General features: G+C 38.9%; 1 protein-coding gene across 6 annotated transcripts in view; it reads left to right on the top strand.

The window, feature by feature from the left end:
- Positions 1 to 17,443, top strand: part of fgfr3 (fibroblast growth factor receptor 3) — a 67,831-nt gene that overhangs the window by 26,713 nt on the left and 23,675 nt on the right. For 4 of the 6 annotated variants that reach the window (XM_087780553.1, XM_087780554.1, XM_087780552.1 and 1 more), the window contains exons 4-5: positions 768 to 833; positions 8,460 to 8,632. In XM_087780553.1, the coding sequence (XP_087636679.1) occupies positions 768 to 833; positions 8,460 to 8,632 (239 nt within the window). The remainder of the gene's footprint in view (positions 1 to 767; positions 834 to 8,459; positions 8,633 to 17,443) is intronic. The other 2 variants (XM_087780556.1, XM_087780557.1) reach the window with 1 other exon arrangement.

The raw sequence follows: 17,443 nt of genomic DNA, 5'->3' as shown, positions 1-17,443 counted from the left end.
AAATATCTAATGAAACATTTATGATTTTGTTTCTAAAACTATTCCAAGAAGTTCAAGAGGTCAAGAAAAGTTGAAGAAGAAAATGATTGAATTATGTTGTATGGCTGCTGCTCACACGCCTACACACACTCAGACCTTTCACAAAAACTTAAACAAAACAACTTTCTATATTTATGGTAAGAAAACCAAAACTATGATCAGCAGTTGATTTACTAACCATGTTAAAGGAGAGCCACAATGTCACGGTTCGCGTAATTTAATCAACATAATACAACTCTGTTACCAACTTGTGTTCCGCTGGTATGTTTCGCATGATATCTTGAAACAGTTGTTTTTCTGAAAAAAAAAAAAGTGTGCGTTTGTGTCTGCGCACAGTCACACGAGTGTGCGCCGCTGCAGCGCTAATGGACCCGAACGTCTGTGTAAATGTTTGAGTTGTTATATCGGCGTCCGAGGACTGAAGGCTCATTCATAAGTTTGCCAATGAAACAGTCGACTGTGTCGTGCTGGTGTGCGAGTCGCTGCCTGTGTGAGTGTGTGTGTCTGTGTGTGTATGTGTGTGATCGTACATACGGTTTAATCTCCACTTGGCCGTGACAAATACAACATTCCAGCTTTAATCTTCTTTGTTTCTTCATGTCCCTTGATTTGTAACAAGTGTGGTAAAGTGATTTTCTGCTTTTCTTGAAGGTCAAAACGCCTTCAGATTTATGCGTTGATAGATGGATTTTAACCTCTTTTTTTTTTTTGTCTTGTTTTCGCTCAAGATTCTCTATCGTCTGGTGATGACGAAGACTACGATGTAGACGCGGAGGATGCAGGTAATGAAAATGGTGAATTATTTTGACTTTCTTTCTACTTTAAGATCCTATTAAACACGTTTATTGTTAATCAAGTATATTTCCTTTGATCTACCATTAATAATTGAATAACTAAATACTTATTTAACCAAAAACAAAGCTTTACAAGTCACACTTTAACCTTCTATATGGCTGCGATAGCGTCTCCTTACGCCCTGAGCTTACCAGCGCGAACAAGTGGATCAAAAGATGGTATTCTCAGCAGGTTACACCCTCGGAAAACTCCTCACTGATACAAGCTGCTTTGAGAGTCACGCAGAGTTCAGGTGAACAAAGAACAACGAGAGACTCTTTTCCACAGGCTGCTCACGCTTTACATACTCCCTCGTGTCGAACTGTTTCTCTGGAGCTATAGGAAACGTCTCCTCGGCAAGTATCGGACCTGTCAGACTTCCCGTCGCGCTGCCTTTGTTGCATCAAAAGCAGCCGGTGAAGGTATATTATAGGTGAGGAGAAAGAGCCGACAGGGATTTATAAAAATATATTTTTCTTTTATTGTTGAAGAGGATTTCCTTGAAAGAATATCGTTTATTTATTCTTAAAACAAACGTCAATATTCAATGATTAAAATGATTAAAATAAATAAATAAGGTAGGTTATAATCAAGTTTTATTATCTTAACCAAAAACTTTGAGACATTTGTGGATGGGTTGGAAAATATTCCGTCGATACGTATTACGATACAGGGGCAATGATACGATATCTTGTGATACTGTTGTAACAAGAATATATTTGTAGTTTTTTCTAAGTACTTGACTCTGGCGTTGCATGATTCTTGATGAAGTCCTAACTTCTTTTATTTGTTTTGAAACCAAAATATGTCCATACATCAGCTTTAAAAGCCGCTGGAGTCAACTGTATCCTCTCGTCCTCAGTCATCACCATTATGGAAAGAATATCCTTTATTTATTCTTAAAACACATCAATCATCAATATTCAGCGATTAAAAGAAATGATTTAATCACGGTCATGAGTTCTGATTAATCGCTATTAATCACAAATTTAAATACTTTTTTTTAAAATACATTTTTAAGGTAGAAATATTCTCAAGTTGTACGATACATATCACGATACAGGGTCAATGGTACAGTACATTGTGATACTGAAGTAACAAGGATACATTTATAGTTTGGTCTGAGTACTTTACTTGCGTAAATTTTGACGAAGTCGTAACTGCTTTCAATTGTTTTGAATCTCAAACACATCAGCTTTAAAAAGCCGCTGGAGTCCACTGTATCCTCTCGTCCTCAGTAATCGCCGGGACCTTACAGGATTTCAATGTTCCTTAAGATGCGAAAAACCACAAAACTGAGCAAACACTGTTAATATTTGGATGTTGACTGTCAATTTCAAAACCGATACAGTGCTGTTGAATATATCGTGGAAAAAAAAAACATTTTTCAGTGTTTAACATTAACCTTTGATGGGGTCTCAGACTCAACTGGCCAGAGGTTAACTCTTGTCCAGACGGAGCCACAAGCCGAAGATAGTTTTGTATCTTAATTATATAATAAAAGATTGTTTTGAATCCAAATCTATTAAAGATCATATCGGCGTCGACTTCATCTGTCGACCTCGTCCAGGCAGACGGTTACGAGCGAGACTCTGTGAGAATAATCTCACGTCTGCAGCAGCTTGTTTCTTTTTATTCTCGTCTGTTTGGCAGCGAGGACGTTGGCAGAATCATCTTAACTTGGCAGCTCCGCTCACGCTCCTCCCTCCCTGCTCTTTTTTTTTTTTTTTGAACTGTTGCATACTTTACAGTCCGTGCAAATAAATAACTTTTTCCTCCACGACATTATTCTGCTTAATTACAAGGACTGGCAGTTTTGTCACATGACTCTGTCCTGCTACGAGCAGGATAATTAGTGGTGGTTTAGTGGACATTAAGCAGCGATATGGGTTTTAACGTTTCTGGGCTAATCCCTCTTCTTTTGGCCGGGAAATCGAAGCCTCTCGTGTCATGAGGTAGACTGGCGACCAGAGATTAAGTCCAGCAGTCTAGAGCTGTTTAATGGTATGCGGGACGTGAAGTAAAGCCGCTGCTGTCGTGTCTCTGCCGTCATTAAATGCAACATAAAAGTCAATATTCAAGCAATTAAAATCATGGAAGACGACGTTCTCGCTTAAATGTCAGTTGGTGGAAGATCGTCACGTCAAATTATAGTATTTTCTCAGCTTCGATTATGTACTTAAGATGGAACACGTTTTAAAAACTGATAAAATTAGACGAAAAGTCCAAAAACGTAACAATAAAACATCAAGAAAATGTATAAATGTCGAACAAAAAAGTGCAACCTAAGACTAAGTCAACGATACGATACAGAGCAACAATATACTGTGATACTGTAGTAACTAGGATATATTTGTAGTATTGTCTGAGTACTTGACTCTGGTGTTGCAGAATTTACAGACCACATGACTCTTGAAGACGTCGTAACTGTTTTTTTTTGTTTTCAAACCAAAATATGTCCAAACATCAACTTTAAAAAAGACCTGGTGTCCACTGTATCCTCTCATTCTCAGTCATCGCCAGGATCTATCATGATACAGGGGCAACAACACAATATATTGTGATATATAGTGATACTGTCGTACAAGGATATATTTGTAGTATTATGGAGTACTTGACTCTGATGTTGCAGAATTTACAGACCACATGACTCTTGACGAAGTCGTAACTGTTTTCAAATCAAAATATGTCCAAACAGCAGCTTTAAAAGCTGCTGGAGTCACTGTATCCTCTCGTCCTCAGTCATGGCCAGGATCTCGCAAGACTTCATTGTTCTGTTGCCTGAGGAGGATGTAATGACTGCTGCCATCTAGCGACCGAAAGTTTAATTGCAACACAAAAATTAACAAATGCTTTATCGGCATGTTAAGTTAAAAAAAAAAAAAAAATCAATTTTATACACACTTAAAATATATATATAAAATCAAACAGATAAAAATAAGGAACTTTTTAATGTATTTGTTTTTTTAAATGTCGATAAAGTATTGTGAAAAAAAAATACTTTTGTGTATCAATATTTCTTTACTAGCTCCCCTTTTTGTTAATTTAATACCTTTTTTTTGGGGGGGGGGGTTTATACTAGTTTTTTTTTACCTCTTTTTTGAATGTTTCGAAAAAAAAACACTATCAGGAAATCAGTGAGAAACAGGTGAACAACCTAAGGTCACTTTTCATCTTCTCCAGAAATATGTATTTACATTAATAATAAGAATTGTAAAGTGTTAATCACTTTTAAAATGAAGTTTTTTTTTCTTTAAAACACCAAAATCTACCTTTTAAAGTTGCGCTCGGCTGTTGTGCACGCAGCAGAGTTGTGTAGTCGAAGTGTGTCTGTGGGTTGCCACCAAGATGGAGGAATGTTAACAGTGTAATCTTTGCTGCGTTGCCCAACTATGCGGCGCTGCTGTTTACCCTGGCAGGAGAGCAGAGAGCGGGACCACGGGGCCACGCTACGCTGCTCCGCCGCCACAATTCCCCTCCTCTGTGTTCGCCTCCAGGCCCCCGGGTCGCTCCGGACCCTGCACCTTCAAAGCGTCTCGCTTTCAATCTGTAAAATATCTGCTTGCAAAGTTATGCAACGGAGCCTCCCCTTCGCTTTATGCAACTCTTGTTGCTCAAGTGTCGGGTTTTGCTCAATAGAAACGTCAAGTTGGACCACAGAACGAGAACAGGCAGAGGTGAAGGACAGAAGCAGTACTTTAATAGTATATTTGAATTGGTATTTCATGAGAAACTGCTAAGAAAATAAGTAATCTTTCAGAGAGAAAAGTGAACTGAAATCACTGTTATTGGACTTTCTTTAATGCTGTTATCGTATCTGCACGGTTTTTGGAGGATTTTAAATCCAACATATTTAATAACGAGATTTAATAAATATTTATAGTCATAATACTTGTACGTTTCCAAAAATCTAGCTCTTATTTAAGATGTTTTATTCTTTAAAAAAAATGAAGCAGAACTGATAAGATGAACTAATGATGCTAGCTAGAAATGCTAGCACCTTAAAAGAACTTTGTCCGTACTTACAGTATGTTTACCTAAAAGTCCCAAATAATATATATATATATATATATATATATATATATAATAGTATCAAACTTGAAAAGCTTACAGACTAAATCCGAATAAAAAAAGTTTTATTCTTTTAAAGGGTGAAGCAGAACTGATAAGATGAGCTAACAATGGTAGTTAGCAATGCTAGCACCCAAAAATAACTTTGTCCGTACTTATGTTTACTTAAAAGTCCCAAAAAACAAATATATATATAAAAGGCAAACTTGAAAATCTTACAGACTAAATCCGACCGGGCTAGTCGTTTTTTCGTGGCCCGCAAAAGTTTAAAATAGAATCAAAAGTACGAGCTAATCTTAAATCAGAAACGGCTAGCTAGCCGCCAAAAGTGGATTATGAAGATTAGTTTTGTTTTTACAGGCTTCCTTTGAGTAAAATAGGATTATAATGATTGCAATTAAACTGGACGTAAATAAATAAACACACATTTTAAATGTATTCAGTATGAAAAACAAGATTTTCGCGTCTAAATAAAGATCTGGGATCAGCTCCTCTCACTGCGTGTAGTAATGGGATTATTATCCCTGTAAACATTTCCAGCTCGTCTTCAAACTTGAGCCCCGGGATTGCTATGTGTGTGAATGTGACACTTGTGCTGACCCCTGCGTCCCACTTGTTGATAAGTGCATCTTCTGCATGTGTTATCAGATGTAAACCAAACAACAGTCCAGTATTTTTAGACCGGGCGCTTGGTTTCCTTCCTCAGTTAACCTCCCGACAGGTGGGCTTGACACCGGGGGGACAAGACGTCGCGATAAACCCGGGGATAGTTTTGAGATCCTCTCTCCCCAGTGGGTGATGTTGGACACCTGCCAACGTGTACCCCCCCTTTCCCAGGATCGCCCCGAAATCCCAGTCCACTCCGCTGAGGAAATACCATTCCTCCAATTAGACACGGGACCCGTCCACTAACTAGTCCGCTCGAGGACTAAAAGAACTTATAATAGAACTTCTCACATGCTGGTAGTATCTTAAAGTAGGGTATATGAAATATATAGTATTAAGATCTACTTAAATAGTTGTATTTTATTTTACTAGATTTTTGATTTTACCCATTTAAAAAATGTCTATTTTTCAGGTATGACCTATTATAATTCAATTGAAACTAGATATATTACTTACCAAGTAATAGAGATTTCCAGAATTGCTCCCTTCAAAGATTGTAAGGGGGCGCAAAAGACCCCCCCACTGAAATTTAATTTATATCCAATTTAAAGTGAATTTTTAGAAGCTTTAATACATATTAATTAATGGGAATTTCCAGAATATCACCACCTTTTTTATTTATTGTAAGGGCGCGGAAGACCCCCTGGAAATTCAAATAGGTTCGACTGTTAGATGAAACAAAGGGTCCCCTTAAAAAATAAAAAAGTCTATGTCAATGACATTTACAGTATATTTTATCTATATTAATTATCTATAATTTTAGCTACTTCTATCAACTATAAGGGGGCACAAAGGAGGCAGAAGACCCCCCTGATTTTTTTTAAATACGTCTAATTTTAATTAAGTATGATTTACATAATATTAGCTCCTTTTTGCAATTATAAGGGGGCAAAAGTTAAAAATTAAAATAAATCCAACTAAATTTACAACATATTTTATACATTGTATAGAACTATGACTACCATTAAATTCAGCTCCTTTTGTTAATTGTAAGAGAGAACAAAGGAGGTCCCTAAAAAATATAAAATACATCTAATTTTAATTATGATTACCATTCATTTCAGCTCCCATTGTTAATTGTAAGGGGGCACAAAGTGGGCAGAAGACCCCCTTCCCACCCCCCTAAACAAATGTGAGTGCATATCATTTCAATGAAAGTGTTAAACTGTATATTAAATAATTATGATAACCATTAATTTCAGCATATTTTGTAAATGTAAGGGGGCGCAAGGGGGGCAGAAGACCCCCTAACCCTAACACTAAAAGAGAAAAGTACATCATAAAATATTTTTTGTTTACAATTGAACTAGTTACTTATAAAGATAAGAGTAAACATGATTTTATTGTCTGTTTTTATGCAGAAAAAATTGTGTCTCCGCTGAAGTTTGTCCTTAAAACTTTAACTTTCAAACTCCGAAGTTCTTTCTTCAAAGTCCGAGCTGAGGATGGTCGTTTTTTGTAGGATATATTTCGTAGCTTATCGTGAGGAGGTATTTGGGTCATGACATCACCTGAGTTGACCTGCTCGCTCTCCAACCTCCTGCTTCTGCTGTGAACGCTCTCACACAGAGCCACACATTGAGATGATAATTAGCTCCTCTCAGTCCAGGCTTTATTCACCGAATTAAAGAGACATCTGATGACCGGTCACCAACCTCTGAACGCCTTTGTCCGAGGGTTACTCACACACACAACACACACACACACACAGCCACGCATGAGTGGACTGCACACGCTCACACCAGCAACAATAAACCAAGCTGACTCGCTCGACCTCCTTTTGTCCTTTTTCTTCTCAATACAACTCAATAAATTGCACTGACAGGTCTCCGAGCTCTCCGAGGGTTCACCCACAGTTTTTTTAACACAAGATAATAACCTTCATTTTTTTTTTTCCCTCTCTTCAACTCTCGTGCCGCATTTAGAAAAAACAGAACGAGGAGCTTGACATTCAGGCCGACAGGTTCATAAACGGACATGTAAAGCATCTGACCCGCGAGTAACACCCGGAAAGTATGCGGCGTTCTCTCTTTCCGGACACTTTTTACAAACAGAAACTGAGAAAAAGTTTTAACGTATCTCACATTTTGAATCAATTGACGAGAGGGAAACGTCCCAAAACACACACTGTTGACTCTTTATAGTTATCAAACCATGAAAGTCAAAAATAAAGATAACACTATTTATATTTTATTCAGTAAAATGCAAGTTTTATTAGATTTTTTGAGTGTTTGTTTTTGAATATTTCCAATGACAGAACTACATCCTTTCCCATTGGTCGGCTCTTTAAGCCCCGCCCCCCTAAGATCCACTTGAAAAAGTGATATGCAAGATTAAAAGTATATTTCCTATAAAACAAAGAAATATACTGAAAAACCCAATTTTAAAAGCTGCTGGAGTCAACTGTATCCTCTCGTCCTCAGTCATCGCCAGGCTCTCGCAAGGTTTCATCGTTTCTGTTGCCTGTGGAAGATGTAATGACTGCTGCCATCTAGCGACCGAAAGTTGAATTGCAACACAAAAAATGAACAAACGCTATATCCGCATGTTTAGTAAAAAAAAAAAGTTAAAAATCCGAATTTGAACTTTTTTTTCAGCTCTCAAAAAGTGAAAAGGTCACCCTCGTAGCACGCTAACACGTTAGCCAAGGAGATAACGTTGTCACTAGCGTTGGTTGGATTATTTCATTAAAAACTAAACTCAAAAACAGATTAGCCAATAGCGTTTTAGTTTCATCTGGTTCGAGGAAGTTTCTGAAAGAAATTTCAAGGTCACTTGTTCGACTTGTAACATTTCAAACGCTCATACATTTCAAGGCTAAACTTTCTCCTCTTTCCTCTCGAAACCAGCGCTGGCGCCCTATTGGACGAAGCCCGACCGGATGGACAAGAAACTCCTGGCGGTCCCGGCGGCGAACACGGTCCGGTTCCGTTGCCCGGCGAGCGGAAACCCGCCGCCGACGATCCGCTGGTTGAAAAACGGGAAGGAGTTCAAGGGCGAGCAGAGGATGGGCGGCATCAAGGTGAGAGAAAAAACACACTCATAGTTGGTAAAAAAAAAACGTGGGTTGGGAACTTGCACGGGATGATTTAGCGGCTCAGGGATATCATCAGGGAACCATTTAGTGCGGCATTTTAATCCCACTGTGTCCGATGTCCTGTTGTGCGTCCATCGCTGTGTGACTCTTGCAAAGCTCCCCCCGGTGTGAATGTCTATAACTGGACGAGTGCTGAAAGGACGGCTCATGCTTAGTGTAACTTCTCATGGTCAACAAAGGTCAGAGTCTCCTCCGCCGGATCACATTAGACCAAAATAAGATGTCGGGGGTCAGAACCCCTCGCATTGTAATCAGAGCGCCGGCGCACATACGCGTTGACGCCCGGGCGCTGACAGCGGACCGACCGGGCAAACAGCTGCCGTTTCCAACGCTTTTGTGTTGCGACGCCAAAACGCTCCGGGGTCCCCGTGTGGGCCGCTGTCGCTTTAAGTGACGGAGCTCGGTTTACTTTCGAGGGTCTCGCTAATGGACTCAAGACCAACGTCGACGTGGGAAGAAATAGACTTCAAACAAGTGTTTCAGACAAGCATCGTTTGAGTTCTTAAACGATCGGATTAATACGAAAAACTCATTTAGATTTTCGCTCGGACGTTTGTTGAAATAGGGATTCGGTTAGAAAAAAGTCAGATAATTCAAGATTATATTCTGATTTTAAGCATTATTTTGGACTAAAAGAAAAGCAATCGTGTTCATTTTTGTAAGGAGAAAAATTTGTCACAATAATATAATAATAATTTTCAGATTTTATCTGTTTTTCAAGCAATTTAGAGGTCAAATTAATAACAATAAAACTAAATATGTAAGAAAATAATACAATATGACACTAAAAACAGGATTTTTGTTTTTCCTATGAAGACAATTGTAAAAAAAATTGTATGACAAGTAGAAAAAACTCTATAAATATTTATTATTACGGCACTATTTTTTTGTATATATTGTTTATCCTTTTCTATAATCCTCATCTAATTTTTGTTTATCCAATTCCGAAGACTTCGACAAGCCTGTAAAAATTGCATGTATGTATAATTAAATATTATTTTATTCCGTTTATTTGAAGTATTAAAAAAATTAAATCCTTATTCTTGATTAAGAATCAAAATAGTTTGAGGGAAAAATACAGTAAATATTGTGAAAAGTGGTTTCAAAATAAATCTTTATTGCATTAAAAAAAATGGAATCGTAGAAATAACTCACAAAATTGGAAGAGAAAATGAATAAAAAACTGGTATTAAATTACATTTGACAAATTTACTTCAAGTACTTTTAAATCAATTTATTTGTTAAATTAATAATAACTTTGTGACCCTGGAACCTCACTTTTCAATGCAAATGATGCTTATTTTAATGGAAAATACAAATCCAAAATGATCTTGTGTTAAGTAAGTATAAACAAATGTTTAAAACGTTGCAGGACATGAGGAAGACATTTAAAAAAGAAAGTGGGCTGTAATCCGAGCGCTGAAATTCTCAAACGTGGAGAACACGATCCAGCCTTTTTCGTAGTGAACCAGCGAGAGACTCCTCGGTGGAGGGTTTGGCCTTTAAAGAGTTAAGGGTAACGGGATCCTGCAGCTATTAACAGTTTACGGAGATCTCCAACATCTGCTCCCCGCAGACTTCCAGCAGTTGTCTCCCTCCCTTCTGTCCGCACACACCTGTCGCCAGGCCTCAGGACGTCCGTGGCGTCCCACCTCCGGCTCCACAAGACGCTAGAGAAGCCTCGTTCTCCTGCGTCTGTGGAAGTTCTCGCCATGGTTTTTCCATGAGATCCTGAACGGAAGCTCTAATCTGTTCGACCGGTCGTCCTCAGAAAACATTTCGGCGCGAGGTCCCATTAGCCTTGTACTATGCTGTCAAGCCGCCACGACAAATTCTTGTTGCATTTTCAGCTCGGTACAATCTGAGAGCGACAAGTCTGGCGTTCAGCCCGCCACTGCTCAGCGCTCCCACCATGAGACCCCTCCCCCCCGTAGACCACCATCCTAGAGATGCACCTACCAAGTCTTATGAACCTTAAAAAGTGGAGTAAAAAAAAAACATGATCCACCATTCACTCGACCCGTTAGCAAGGCTTCCGGGGGAGAGTCTAACGAAGGGGAGTTGGAATTTAAAATTACCTGGAACACCTACCCTTCCTTTAATCGTACGATTGAACATTTTCATGTTGCCTTTGTCGACTATTTTATTATTATTATGGGATTTTATATTTGTGAGCCATTAACCCATTTTTTCCAAATAGCTTTTAGTGCAATTTTTTTTCTGCTGAGTCCCAGCTAGTCAGGGTTACCAGCAGAAAAACAATAGACACTTTCCGGGCACCTCCAAAAGTCGGATCTAATTCGGAACTACTTTATGTACAGAAAATAAAAAGGAAATTAGCATTAGCGTCAACAATAACCATCTTGACTTAGAGGTATTTATATTTTTAATTGAAAGTTCTACTATTTATATTAACTTAATAGTGCAATGAGATAGGGTGCATGGCCAGTTAGTAAATGTAAGTTAAAAAATGAACTGCGATTTTATTTTTTGGGGCACCCTTGAAGACAGTTTTACGCTCAGGTTTAATAAAAATACAATTTTGATCCGCCATGTTGATTAGTAATCAAAACAAAATAGTCAGTAACTAGGTTGACAATTATTGCCACGTCTATATCTCCGGCTAATGGTCTCCCACGTTTAAAAGAAAATCAATTTAGCCTTTCAGCTTGAGGTCGTATTTGGCCTTCTGGGAGGTGAATGGGGGGGTCAGAGTCTCGGCTCGGTGACGGACAGTCCTGTTCCTCCGGGTCAAAGGTGACAGCTTGACCAGGTCTTCGTGTCGCAACCCCTGAAGAGCCTCCTCACGCCGAGAAGTTAACTTGAAAGTGACACCAGCTATGTGACTACTGTGTAAGATAATTAAGATACATATCGCGATACAGGGTCAATAATACGATATATTGCAATACTGTAGGAACAAGGATATATTTGTAGTATTGTCGAGTACTTGACTCTGCTGTTGCAGAATTTACAGACCACATGACTCCAAACATCAGCTTTAAAAGCTGCTGGAGTCAACTGTATCCTCTGGTCCTCAGTCATCACTGGGTTTCATCGTTACTTTAGCAAAATATGTCCAAACATCAGCTTTAAAAGCTGCTGGAGTCGACTGTATCCTCTCATCCTCAGTCATGGCCAGGATCTCAAATAAGCGTAGCGAAATATGTCGAAACATCGGCTTGAAAAAAGAGTGACCGTATCCTCTCGTCCTCAGTCATCGCCGGATTGCATTGTTACTTTAGCAAAATATGTCCAAAACATCAGCCGTAGAAGCCGCTGGAGTCGACTGTATCCTCTCGTCCTTAGTCACAGCTGGAATCTTGCAGGATTTCTTCCATTATATGTGGAGGATGTAATGACTAGTGCACGGAAGTTTAATTGTAACTAAATGAACAAATGCAGTGAATACAATTTAAAAATTTGTTTTTTTTAAACACCCTTTATTGAAATAGAAAACGATACAATAACTATGATGATATAAAGGCCAAAAACAAAACTAATGAATTAGAATATAGATACATTATTGTGTCAAGTATTGCGATATACATCAGTGCATTGATATTTTCTCAAACCCTTACAATTGAATACATGTTGTAATCCTGACCTATGAGGGTACAGAAGTACAAACTACTGCAGTAGTGCGGAGGCAACTGATCATTGAGTCGTCCGTTGACAGCAACAACCACTTACAACAGAGATATTTGTGGTGCGTTCAGTGTCACGGCCCTCACTCGCCCCCCCACATCTGCCCATGATGAGTTCATCTGGAGAGGCCACGGGCAGATCAGGGGGGGGGTCCTGACAGCTTTACAATGGCCATCTAAAGACCCCATTTTTCCCAACCGGGTCTCGAAGGTGACACCGTCCTCCCGCCCCCCCCACAGGAAGTATTGGCATGACGAGATAGTTCTCGATTTGACAGCCGTGCTTAATTCCGCCCGAACGGAACCGTCACGGGTGAGATATTGACGCTTTGACAGACGACTTTGTCACCAAATCTATGCGTTTGAGTTGCTAATGAAGCGTGTCCGTCAGTTTGTCTTTGACGTGTAGGTTCGTGTTCGCTTCATACCCGATCGGTTTATTGATCGGTGTAGATGACTTTGTTTTTTAAGCCGACTGTTTTTGTATCGATGGAATCCTTATGGTGGAACATTTCGGTAAAAAAAAGGATAATTTGAGAGGCATTGTGGAAATTTTTTTTAGAAATTGATAGTGTTGTGTGACTGAAAAGTAGACCATTTTTTGTTTTTGTTTTGTTAGATCTATTCTAAGCTGAAATAACACCACGCTATTTGCTTTATCGCAACACTTAAAAGAGCAAAAAAATTGTATTTAGTAATAAGCAAAAAATAGAGTTTTTACTATAGAAGTAAAGATTGAAATGCTAATCTTCAAAACAAAGAAACAAAGAATACACTTCACCTTAGCAACTGCAGCTAGCACCATTATCGACTAGCTAAGCTAGCAAAGCATTTATTTTAAAAATGATCTTAAAAGTTCAAATGAATACATTTGTAAACAACAGTTTTAACCTTTTAGCCGTCTGGGGGCCAAACAAAATGTAACGGGAAGTAAAAGTCTTTCCAGGGTTTGACTTTAAGGATACTGAAAAAAAAAGAAGGTGAGAAACCAGACTAAAAACTCAGACTGGATTGTCTCGTCTGTTGCTTGTTCATTGTGGACTAAAAGTCGAGAGGTCAGTCGTCTATTGAGTCGTCACGAGGAGGCGGGGCCAGAGGGGCGTGGCACCATTGAGTCTTTGACAAAAGGCTACGCTGCTCTGTTGCCACCACATGTGGCGGGAGGACGTGTGGTGGACTTCATTGTGTCGCAACAGCTCAATTTCCATCACCTATGAAAGTGCACGAATGAAAGAAATGTACTTTTATATCGGAGTTTTAAGATTTAGTCAATATGTGACGGTGTCTGTCCGTGAAGCTTCTCATTCGTCCACGTCATGGTTGTCCAAGTGTTTCGAAAGCAAGTCAACTGGACTGTATAGAGTTAAAATGAAATAAAGGCTAAAAATTTGATGAATAATTATGGTACCAAACCTGTAATCTGGCAGGTTTCTTAAATTCGTGAATTGAAGAAGCCTCTCGGATGAAGGGGAAACGTCGTCCTAGAAATGTACACAGTCCCGTTGACTCGCTACCGAAGCACTCGGATGTGAAGGTATCGGGTCACTTCAACATGCGGCATGACATAAAAGTTGACGACTAGATTGTAAGGAATTGGGATTGAATCTTGGTCGTTTCATGGCACTGAAATACTTTGGTAGTATCGGTATAATATCAAAACTTCATCTTACTTAGCATAGTCTTTCCTGTCAAGTTTCGGTACTTAATAGTGATCGAAACCTGGGGTTTGTCCCAAATGGCGCACTTCTGCATTTACACTTAATATTTTAAGTGTAAGTGAGTGCGCAATGACCACTCAAATGGCCAGAAAATTGAGTGTGGATCGATGGACAATTTCCACCCTCAACGTCCCTGACAACGCGTCTTCGGAGAAGAAAAAACACTAATTTTACCACAAAACAACTATAATAACACAATGAAACACAACTTAATAACTTGTTTTAATTGCGAAAAAGTGCTGTCAAGTGTTGACGATAGTGTTCCAACTTCTGGTTGCGATCTGTGCGCCATTTGGGACACAGCCAAGAAAATTTGTGGATTTTTCTGGAGAAAAACTGTCACATAAGGCAGTTAAAAATCGGTGATTTGTCACTTGTTGGCAAGTTTTAATTTTCACTGATTTGTATTTGTTCTTTAACAGTTTTGAGGGGAAATAAACCAAAGCTTAAAAAAGTAACTAAACACTTTTACCATGTGTAATGTCATTTTTCTTTTTGGTAGAATTGATCTTGTGAAATTGGTTTTGGAAAAAAAAGCATCGTTCCAGTATAGAACCTTTTTTTTAATCAATACTAGATTAATGTCTCGGCCATCTTGACCATCTTCCTCCGTTTAAGAGTTTAATTACTTTCTTCTAGGGCGGATTTAAAAAACGCAGCTGTTTGTCTCTTTTGTTGGACTTATTTTTATACAATTTAGCCAAAGACCTGCCGTAACCATTTGCATCTCTTTCTAGTCCTTTGACACTAAGTTAAGATGAGTCACAGAGGACAGAACGCTCCTTTCATGAGGTTTTCTCGCACACGTTTGAACTCTCTGACTTTCATTTGCAACGGGTTGATGCAATGCTGTGCAAATGTACACACTCTCGGCGCCGTCTTTGTGGGTCAATTTGGACAGTAGGCTTCAATACGGTCATAAATCCTGGTGACGGACCGGCTGGTTCTGACGGGAGACGAGAAGGAATTGTTGGACCGGTACGAAATCTCGTGGATGTTGGAAAGGTAGATGTGTTGTTTGAATCACCAGCCGACAGTGTGTGTCACAGTTTTCGATGTCTCGCCGTGTGAATTCCCATGTCTTCTCCTCCGGTCCGCGACCGAAAAGCCCTAAAACCTTTAAAGCCTCGTATGACTCAAACTTAAGCTCCTTAATAATTTAATTCTGTTTGGAATCTGGCATGATTGGAATGGATGGGATTATCACATTTGGTGACTAATGCTGCAGGTTCAGCAGGGGTTAGCTGATGTTACACACTCGTAGAGTGGCACGAAACATAATAAACTGAATTTTAAATCCCAAGTTTAGGAAGTTCTCAAGTTACACATAACTGTAGCTTTTTTTTTTTTGGAGGGATTGCTTCGTGCTTAGCAATGTTTTTGACAGTTCCCTCTGGGAATTATCTACTGTCTGTATTTTTGTGGCTCCTGTGATTATGAATAGTAATTATTAATAGTATATATAGAATAAATATATATACATATATGTAAATATATCCCACAGGATGTTTTCTAAATTATTCCATTAAAAAAAATCCAATTAAATGAATATTTACTATCATATTTTGCGTAGGTATTTTACAGATATTCACATTTCTTTTGAAAATCTTAAACATTATTTAAAATATGGTAGTTTTATTTTATAAAATATCTTTTGGGGGGTTTTCTACCTAAACATGCATATGTTTAATTTATAGAATAAACGTAATGCTAATATATAATTGGTTTATGAGACAAAAAGCAGATTTTAGCTTAATTTAATGAAACTAAAAGTGTGTTCATTTGGGAGCGCAGAAAAGAATCCACAATAATAACCAAAAATTAACTTTAAATTAACAATTAATTTTAATCGCACAAATAAAATATATTTTATCTCAAAATGAAAGTAAACATTATAATTAAGTTAATATTTATTAGAATATTTTTCAGAGTTGTTTTTTTATATATTGGTAATCCCGAAGTGTAAAGGTGTATACAATATATTTAATATTTTTTTTATTTAATTTAATTCACTTTGTTTTTGCTACTTAGTTTATCAATCAATCAACTTAATGTTCATATATATTTGGTTTTACAAGCCAAAAGTCAGATGTCAAAACTACATTTAATGGAAAGTTATCTTGTGTTCAAACTGTGCCATGATAGAATAACCCAAAAGAAAAACAACTTTCCAAAACGCGTCATCATTTTACAAGACCTGTAAATTAAACGGCAACAAATATCAGAACGTTTCTCGACATCAACGGAATTCCATAATCATGGTTTCTGTTGGTGGTCTTGGCCGCGACTCCTTTACCACCTTTAAGATCCTCTCTTCAAGCTTTGCCATGAGTTTTTTTTTCTTCTTCTCTTCTTTTTTTTTTTCCCCTTCCTCGCCCTCCTCCACGCAGGCTCGGGCCCAGCGACCGCAGCACAAGGCGTCACTCATCTTGCTCATGAGAGCCGCCTTTGACTTGAGTTTGACTCCTGGACTCTTGGAGGGGTAGACGGGGTGGAGCCAGTCTCTTCAAAAAAAAAAACTCGCCAGCTTAGTGTGGGTAGCGCGGGCTGCGTTACCACGCAACTGCAGAAAAAAAAAAAAAAAAAAAAAGCATACACAGGCACAATATTTATACGGCTACATAATTTTCCGCCTGCTCCTCCAAGAGAGCGAGTCAAGGAGTGTACAGTGAGACGGGGGAGGCGGGGGACTCAAAGGGGGGGTACGACCTCCTACCTCCAAAATGTGAGAGTTCTGTGAATGGCTGGCCAGTTGGTGCGTTGGGGTTAAACGTTTGTGAAAACACTGAGCCCCCTCTCCTGCTCCTTGCACAGGTGATGTTAAGTATTAAAGCGTGAAAAGCCTCCTTGTTGACATTCCTGCGTTTAGTAATTCTGACCTCTTCGCCGAGAGAGTTCACGTACACAAGCGGCAGTCAGTGCGTGTTTCCACTTAAGGCAACAGTGGTCGTCACTGTTGGCCCCCGGAGAGACTTCGCTTTATCGACGCGTGGCGGCGTCTCTGTTCTCGCCCTCGGCCCCAGAATCTGTCACGTTAGTATCTGTCAGACGCCGCCGCCGCCATCCGGCCACACCTGCTTTGAATTACCGTGTGAAATTGACTGAGGTTGAGCGAAACCCAAGGGGAATCAACTTTGATGCTTCCTACGAAAAAAAAAAGAAATCATTCTTTATTCCACGCGTAGATCAGAAGACTCGGTTGACTTGCCTGTTATCAAAGTGTTTTTTTTACATGACACGCCTAAATATAGTCTTGATTCAGTACATCTGCCAAGTAGTATTAGCAACAATCTGGCGCTACGATACGATATACTGGGATACTGTAGTAACAAGTATATATGTGTAGTATTGTCAAGTACTTGACTCTGGTG

Source organism: Callionymus lyra, chromosome 18 (assembly GCF_982586985.1).
Source record: "Callionymus lyra chromosome 18, fCalLyr1.hap1.1, whole genome shotgun sequence".
Classification (NCBI taxonomy): Eukaryota; Metazoa; Chordata; class Actinopteri; order Syngnathiformes; family Callionymidae; genus Callionymus; species Callionymus lyra.
The sequence above is the reverse complement of the archived record's forward strand: the minus strand, read 5'-3'. Positions and strand labels throughout refer to the sequence as shown.